The sequence below is a fragment of the Verticillium alfalfae genome, genomic scaffold (genome assembly GCF_000150825.1).
Source record: "Verticillium alfalfae VaMs.102 supercont1.10 genomic scaffold, whole genome shotgun sequence".
In the NCBI taxonomy this organism is placed as follows: Eukaryota; Fungi; Ascomycota; class Sordariomycetes; order Glomerellales; family Plectosphaerellaceae; genus Verticillium; species Verticillium alfalfae.
In genome coordinates, this window is record NW_003315029.1 from 993,362 (window position 1) to 1,002,173 (window position 8,812).

At 54.0% G+C, this 8,812-nt stretch overlaps 2 protein-coding genes across 2 annotated transcripts; both read left to right on the forward strand.

The window, feature by feature from the left end:
• Positions 1-9: 9 nt before the first annotated feature.
• Positions 10-3,406, forward strand: VDBG_07750 (DNA binding regulatory protein AmdX; the record flags this gene model as incomplete). The annotated part of the gene is made up of 2 exons (XM_003002245.1): positions 10-3,268; positions 3,321-3,406. The coding sequence occupies 2 exons, from the start codon at positions 10-12 to the stop codon at positions 3,404-3,406; spliced, it is 3,345 nt and encodes a 1,114-aa protein (XP_003002291.1).
• A 4,042-nt stretch (positions 3,407-7,448) lies between these two features.
• VDBG_07751 (predicted protein) lies at positions 7,449-8,776 on the forward strand (the record flags this gene model as incomplete). Its single annotated transcript, XM_003002246.1, has 5 exons — positions 7,449-7,491; positions 7,545-8,329; positions 8,396-8,515; positions 8,571-8,608; positions 8,707-8,776. The coding sequence occupies 5 exons, from the start codon at positions 7,449-7,451 to the stop codon at positions 8,774-8,776; spliced, it is 1,056 nt and encodes a 351-aa protein (XP_003002292.1).
• Positions 8,777-8,812: the final 36 nt, after the last annotated feature.

Consider the following 8,812-nt stretch of genomic DNA (forward strand, 5'->3'; position numbering starts at 1 on the left):
CTCGCCCTCATGTCTGCGCGACTTGTCCAACGCTCCTTTGCCCGATTGGGGCCCCCTGAAACCGTCACGAGAGGTTCCACACAAAGGAGGAAGCCCTTCGAATGTCCCGAGTGCACAAGATGCTTTTGCCCGTCGCGACCTGTTGCTGCGCCCCCAGCAAAAAGTTGCATCAGACCACGACGCCCTCGTCCCCGACCTCGTGCTCGGCGTGAAAGTGCCAGCGGTGGCGCCGCGCCCGGACAGAGCAGAGCTCGCAAGAACAGCGTCGCCGGACCTCACGCAGCCGCCGCCGCCAATGCCCAGGCCGCCATGCGCCCGCGGGCCAACACCATCAGCCATGTTGACGGCAGCGCCATGCAGATGATGGCAGCTGCCAACGCACAGGTTGCCCGCGGCATCCCCCCCACCCATGGCCACAGCCGTCATCCTAGCCTGGCCAACCTGCCTATGCATGGCCTCGATCACGGCTATGGCATGCCCAATGGCATGTCAACCGGTATGGCAGCCGCCATGGGTCAGCGAGGCGTTCAGCACGGCTTGCCAAAGCTCGAGACTCATGCCATGAATAATATGAACAACATGGACTTTAGTTCTGGCTTGAGAACGGCGCCCCCCATGGCCTTCAATACAGACTTTGACTTCGAAGGCCTACTGTTCGGGCCAGGTTCTACCATCAACCCGAATGCTCTTCATTACAACGACTCGCCCCAGTCAATGGCGCTGGATCCCATGTCCCCCTTCATCCCTCAGATGCATGACAGCATGCACGACATGAACAGCACGCAGCACATTGACGACAGCTTTGACTGGCTGACCGGATTTGAACATCAAATGTCCTTTCAGGGTGCCGACAATGCTGTCGACGGGTCAAGTCCGTCTGCCAACAGCACCAACAGTCACAGCGGTATAAGCGATGTCATGCTTGATGGGTCTAACCACCAGGTCTCGGCGGCAACGTCATCCATGTGGCAGCCCGCCGTCATGGGCCCGCCGCAGGTCCCCAATCCCTTCTCTATGGATTTGACCAATTCGGTGTTTCCGGACCTGCTGAATGGCGCTCCCATGTCGCCGCAGCCACCCCAACAAAAGCCCAACGACGTCTACTTCTCCACGCCTCCGCCCTCCATGAGCTCCCTCAGCCCCTCTCTCGTACAGGGCCTGAACACGCAAAATCTCAACCAGGCACTAAGCTACAACACAGGGCCCGAAACACCTTCATCCCTCAACGGCGGCAACCATGGCGTTTCTCCAGTGTCAACCATTACCGAAGCCACGCGCGGCGCAATCGTGAACGCTCTGTCCCAGTGCTCTCCTTTCGGTGGTCGCAAGTACTCCTTTCCTACTCCCGGATCGCCCATGTCCCCAGGCGTCCAGAACGTCTCCAACCTTCCAGACCACGTGAAGAGTCTGCCCAGCACGCAGGATCTGCAGCGATATGTTGGTTCATACCTGCAGTCATTCCATCCTCATCTACCCTTTCTCCACATCCCCACACTATCATTTGAGATGTCGTCCTCGTCCACAACAGGCCGTTCTAACAGCGTTGGTGGCAGCGGCTGTCTGATTCTCTCCATGGCCGCCATCGGAGCTCTCTACGAGATGGAGCACACCCAGTCGCGAGACCTTTTCGAAATGGCGAAGAAGATGATTCAGCTCTACCTGGAGGAGCGTCGCAAGGCCGATGTACGCAAGGCCGACTTCCGACGCACCCCCGGCTCTGATGCGAACTCACAAATCCCTGAAAGTGCCGTGCACACGCCCGTCTGGCTGGTCCAGGCCATGCTACTCAACGTTGTCTACGGCCACAACTGCGGTGACAAGACGGCCAGCGACATCGCCTCCACCCACTGTGCGGCTCTCGTGAGCCTTGCTCAGGCTGCTGACCTTCTCCGACCCATCCGGGTTGAGCCGACTGAGATTGAGGTCCAAATGAGTGAAGACTGGAACGGCATGAAGTCGGATATGGAGGAACAGGTTGAGTGGCTGCAATGGAAGACGATGGAGGAGCGCAAACGGACACTCTACGTCATTTTCATCCTTTCAAGTTTGCTGGTGACAGCGTACAACCACACTCCCGCGCTGACCAATTCGGAGATCTTGCTCGACCTACCCTGCGATGAAGAATTCTTTGCCGCCGAGAGCAGCACCGCCTTTGCGGCTAAGGGAGGCGTGCGCAGTGCCAACCATAACCGCACAACTTTTCACGAGTCGCTCGGCGAGCTCCTGCGCACCAACGAAAAGCAGCAGAAGGCCTTCAACCAACCTTCGGGCTCCAACGGGAGCGAATCTCATCTCAGGCCCTCAACTTTTGGTTGCCTAATTCTTATTAATGCCCTCCACAACTACATCTGGGAGACGCGGCAACGTCATCACAACAAGGTCTGGACCAACGAGGAGACCGAAAAGATGCACCGCCACATCGAGCCCGCGCTCAAGGCGTGGCAGGCTGCTTGGGCCAGTAACCCGAATCACAGCCTTGAGCGACCAAACCCCTTTGGTCTGGGGCCCCTCTCCGCCGATGCAATCCCACTGCTCGACCTCGCATACGTGCGCCTCTTTGTCAATCTCTCTCGGTCTAAAGAGAAGTTTTGGCAGCGAGACTGGGATGCCATGGCCGAGGAACTTTCGCGGGGCAGCGAGATCATCCAGCATGCTGAGCACTCTCCTGCCTCCAACACAGAGTCCAACGGCACTGATCCATCAGACAACTCAACCGCGAGCTCCGCGTTTGTTGAATCACCTGCCACGCAGCAGTCTGCCTCGCCCGAGTTCGCGGCTGCCAAGTTTCCCGGCCAAGCGCAGGCGCCTCAGGCATCCAGTCGTACTACCTCGCGCCGGGAAAAGCATCTTCGGAAGGCGGCTTTCTACGCAGCCGACTCGCTCGCCATGGCTGACAAACTCGGCGTGACATTTGCCGATTTTACAAGCAAAGAGCTGCCCCTCCAGTCGGCCATGTGTGCGTTTGATTGTGCTCAAGTCCTCGCCGAATGGATTGCCACGCTCCAGGATCGAGTGGGCCGCTACCTCGGCATCCTCGGCCAGGATGATGTTGACCTTTCGCAGGTGCCGGCCATCATGCTGCTGGAAGAGGAGGATGTCAAGCTCATCGGCAAGGTGCAGGAGGTACTTGCGTCTGCTGAGATGAAGATGAATATGGAGCTCGTCAATGGCAATGTTCCTGCGGTACAGATGGACGATCATACGGGCTATGCTGCAAAAGTCTTGCGCGTCACGGCTTACATGCTGGACAAAGCCGCCGTGTGGCCAGGTGAGTTGGCCGAAGCTGTCTACCCCTCGTTTCCTTGCTAACCACTTCATAGTCACCCATTTGATGGCCCGATGCCTAGAGACGCATGCAACGCATATGCGCGCCCGCGCCGAAAAGTCGGTCATGGCTTGTGAGTAATGGAGCAAAAAGCAAATAGGGAAAAAGAGTCATGAAAAACGAAACGAGGAAAAGACAAAAGCGTGACGAAAAATCTGACGACCTGGGGAAAACATCATACCCCGAGGCTACGAAACATCTACCTACGATTCTATGACCGGCGCCCTGCGTGTGGCCACGCTACCGAGTGACAGCCATATTTGGCACGGCTCCGCATCGTCGAGCGTTCTGCCCTTTGCGCGGGTCCCTCTTGTGTTTTATTCATTAGGCGTTGTGCATATTCCGCTGGCGGCAATCTTCGTGCGATTTGAATTCGTGGCGACGTGCGAAAGGAAGTCGACAAAGAGGAGGGGATTTACAACGATGAGGGACGGGGAGAGATGCCTACGTTCAACAAGGCTTTGTTTATGTGGACCACTTTGGGCCCATGGAGTGAGGAAAGAAGGATTGGCCCGGAAGCACGGAGCCAGGAGCAGGTGGTGTACCCATTTGAGGGTATTACGAACGAGGTTCCAAACGTACTGCCGACAGGAAGCGGCTATGAAATATAGTAAAAATGGGATTCGTCTTATACACGGCGATCGGACTTGACTCTCGCTCTCTCTGCATAGTCTCTCGTGATCTGAAATGCAGAAAAGCTCGAAGAATGTTTGTTTGAGCAACGGATAATGAGCGAAGGCATCAACCGAGGAGTTACAAAGAACATGGTCACGAAGAACGTAAATAACAGTCGCTCTGGGTAAACCAGGCCCTCTGTTGCGTCATCGCGTATCGGCCACAGCTCAATGGCAAGCCGCCATACAGTGAGGTAATATGGCTCCCGCATCAAATCATTGCAAGCATCCCCGTGACTAGTTTCACAAACCATCAACTCGGCGACGTCCTTTTGAAGCTGATCAACAAAAACGTATAATCGCCAGCCTTCGCGTCAGTTCTGGTACCCATCAGAGCAACAGCCCATCTTCACCGCTACGAAGTCGTCGAACAAAGGTACTTTCGAGCGCCACGACGCTCTTGTGTTGAAATCCAGGCCGCCCAGACGAAGCCACACCGAAGTAGCAATGGCCTTTCCTCCGTGCATAACTCCGAGGCAATCCGATTTTCAACGTAGAGATCGTTCTGCGATACCTGCTGTTCATCAAACTCCCCCATCTGTAAGGAGACCCGTGCGGAGCCATGTCACAGGGGGGATAGTCAGGAGCTGAGGGCTACGAGAGCTTATATATAAGGACTGCGGAGAGCCAGTATCAAGATGTACTCCGACACCATACCGATAATCTATTGCCTGCGGACCACGTGTGGAAGACCTCTTCACTCTGCTCCAAATCAAGCACTGATCCCATCTATCTCGAACGATACAAGGTCGCCTTCCCATGGTGTTATGTGCCGCCTTGCTGCCTTAAACTGGGTCAAGAAGAGTGGAAATGGGTTCTCGACGCGCCGATAATGCGCGGTCCCCATGGTACCCCCGCTCCCGCCCCGTCATACAAGAGGCTCACGGTACGACATCTTCTAGTATGGGTCCGCACCTTGCAAGACGTGGAGTGTACCGATCGCGCAAGACAGGTTTCCTCCGAATATACAAATAGGCGCTGACGTTACTCGGCGATGGGGGGAACTCCCGACAGTCTCGGTCCCGGCTCGGTGGGAGAAGGGGAAATTTCGCGTTTTTCGAGGCAGAGAGGCTGGTGGACAAGCTCTCGCGTTCGTACGCGATGAATGACGGCGCCGTGGTGGATCCATCTCACAGCAGGACACGAGACGCGTGTGTGCCTCTGCAACTGGGACAGGCATGGCAATCTCGTCGTCCATGAGGGTGGCGGCCGTCTGGAGCATGATGCTAAAGACGATATATTTAAAGCCACTATATATTTCATGTTGGCAAACAGGCGGGCGCGACGCCGCGCTTCAATATCCGTCGAGGATGCCATACTCAGATTGTCCGTTAGTTTATGGGGTTCATCTCGAGTCATTCCGGGGGGGGGGGGACTGGTTACCCTGCTGGAAGGTGATTTGGTTGATTCGTTGCCTGTGGCGTTAGCGCCTCTAGGTTTGGTGTGTTGGTTAGCTGTAATCATGGACCGGGGGGGTCCATGTCTTGCTGTCGTGCCTGTGTGTTGACGGTGTTTCTGCTGTGGTAGTCGAGTCCTGGCGTCTTCGCTATCTGCAGTGCTGAGAGCGTCCCGCCTGGCTATATGATCGGTCTTACCGTGACATGTTAGTGCCCTCGTCTGCACCTGCTAGTGCTACAAGCAAAAGCTCTTGTGTGTAGTAAATAAAGCCGGCTGGGGTATATTAAAGGGTTGTACACAGAGCAAGCCATCAACCCCCCTCACGAGGGCCAAAACCTAGATCACGATTGCACCATGACGAATGCGAAGCCTCTTTTGTCGGTCTTGCTTGTTCCATGTGCTCTGAGTAAGAGGGACTTTGGGCAGCTGGCTGATCATGTTCGACAGTCTGATCTTGTCGGATGGGAAAGGTTCTGCGATGCTGTTTTCTTGAGTAGGTTTGCACGTTAGCAGACTAGATAGGTTTCTTTCGAAGAGCGAGGAGAGGAGTAAGGGGGATCATTGGATGTCCTTGCAATTCTAAGTGGCTATGATTGCTAGCATTCTGCGGCTGAGGCAACCACTGCGAGCGACCGTTGTTTTAGCTGTTGGAATTACGTTCTCGTTGTGATGATGTTTGCGAGGAGAAAGCGATCATGGCAGAAGTACACAGAGCAGAAGGATTATTGACGACTGATCCGTTGCTGCTCGGGAGTGGCGGCGAAAGTTGCTGCTTGTAGGTCTCGCAGTCGGGAAAAGCTGCTCGTAGCCTTAGGTAGAATAAGGTACAACTGCCCATTAATATATTAGACTCCTTTAAGCATGCTTTAGGATACCTGATCTTTGCTGCAGCACGCTGCAAGGTTTCTTACGCAGTTCTTGGGTTTGACACCGTGGGTGATGCGCGAACCACTGGACGGGCAATTGTTAGGACATCCGAAAACCATTTGTGATGATCGGCGTAGACCTCCAGCAAAACCTGCATGACTGAGAAGACGCCATATTCTGTACTTCTCTATAGCGAGTGGGAAGTGGCTATTGACAAATACCGTGGCGTGGCAAACAGCTTGAGCATAAAACTCCTTCAATAGTTCCAATATTGACACCCGCAATCAGAATTCAGCAAGCAGTTCGCCAGAATATGATTCGCAGCCGTCTTCATTAAGAGCTTCATAGACTTTGAATCCGTCGCAAGAGATGAAGAGGACCAATGCTACACATCCCCCTTCGCGGAAGACAAACTATGTGGAATAAGACGCCTGTTGCTGTGAACAATATGAATGTTCTTGGACGAGAGCCCTCCCCGCTTCCAGCTATGAACAGAGAACACATTCGTATACGCTAGCAACAATAGCTGTGCAATACCGTTCAAGGTTGTTATTGTCGGCGGCCTCAGTGCCAAGTTGCCGACACGTCACTATGAGGATTGCCGGCCTGCACGCATAGGGCTTGTTGACATTATGCGGTCGATGGCCTGAGGCCGTCTTCCACACACAGTCTACGCGTAAGGTGGGCCATGGCCATAAGCAAAGTTTCGTTGCTGTCAGGCTTTCCCTGTTCCTTCGCTTTACAACCACACACCAAAGAACTCTTCCTCCATCCACAACCAGCCCTAATCATCAAACTCTTTCTGGCTTTGCCTTGTTGCATCAACAAAATCACTAATATTGCTTGCTGCATATACGCAAGCATTAATCACTTAATCATTGAGCTTTTCATCGTTGCCTCTTGCAGAAGACCCCAGAGCCTGGGTTAGCTTGCCTCAGCAATGTCTCACGACGGCCAATATTTCCGATCCTCCTGTTATGCTTGGGCTCAGCGTCTACGAAGAAGACGATATCTTCCAAGAAACGGAGTCTCTTGCTGATGCTGATGATGTGCGGGCTGTCTAGAACACAGACCCAACACCATCACAGGGCAGCCCGGTCGGAGAGACTCAACCTGGAGCTCTCAAAGCTGAGATACAGACCGAGATTCTTCGAACGTTCGAATCGGAGGCTCAACCAGTCTTGATGAAGCACGATGAAGAATCACAACGGATGAGTCTCATGCTTGGTAAGTTGCTTCTTCAAAACCCATCGTGACTTCTACTGACCCGACCTTCAAAGAGTCCATCAAACTCTTCCAGAAGAAAAAGAATTACTACCCGACCTCCGAAGAGATTCTGGTAGACCTTGAAGAAAAGCTCAAGAATCGCTCTGATGCTTGGAAGCTGGCGGTGTTGTTTGCCAAACACTGCTATGTATTCGGGCTTGGACATCCGGAGACTGGCCTCATGCTGAATCGACTTCTTGCCATACATGTCACCGATCCCAACTCTTTCCACGAAGAGATGATTGACCCCCTCTTGACCGGTGATAACTTACAGGGCAGCCATGGGGATGTCTACGACGTGGCCTCGGCTCCGGACGTGGCTCGGGTGCAAGTGCTTGCTCCACCTAACCAACCCCCAGCAGAGTTCATTGAGACTCGTGCTCAAATTCCAATGACCGGGCAATGCCAAGGTTATGTTGGAAGTCTTGAACACTTCGAGGGGCTCAAGGACGTATATTACGCGTTCTCTAATGGGGCATCAGGCCTTGCCCACGAGGACCTTGAGATCAGGCAGGATGCTCCTGCCCAACGGAGGTGTGTTCAGCAATTGTTCGAAGCCATCATGGACATGAGAAGCTCCATCGAAGCCGCTGATGATGTCAACACCGACCCTGGTCAAGATGGAGAACCCGCAGCTGCCTCTGGCAATGCCGTCGCTGCTGCACTAAGGCCTCGAAACAAACGTCGCATCGGCGATATCCTCGGTTCTCACGGCCTCACCAATACGGAGAAGATCGAGGGATTGATCGGTCGCATGCTGTCCGACCTAGACATTGAGGTTCTCTGCTGGGAGGTTCTGGTATGTCACTACTCAACTTACTCAAAATCAACCGTGGTGCTAGCTCGAACTGACTTCCATTCACAGGAGGCTGCAATCCGTGCCCAAGAGGGCCTGCACAAAGTGGCCCGGTGGCAGACGGAACTCATGAAGGACAGGTTCGCCTCCTTCGAGGCAAGGTGGAACTCCATCTGCGAGGCTCTGAGGGTAAGGTCGGCTAATTTTTAGTTCCACTACAATATGCTAACTTGTAATCACGCAGGCTCATAAGCTCATTCTGCAGTCTCTGGGGCAGATCTCGTGGGTCGAGAGAGTCGCTGCCGCACCTCACAAAGAGCAGGTGGTAAGTCTTCCTCCGCTTCCCAGCATGTCTCAATCATACCAGCTGACGAAACTAGCGCAAAACCGCCAACAAGAAGTGCAACATGGTCAAGACGCTTCAAAACAAGGCCGGCGCCGACGCCATAAAGACCAACACACGAAATGGTCAATGGAGTATCGAGT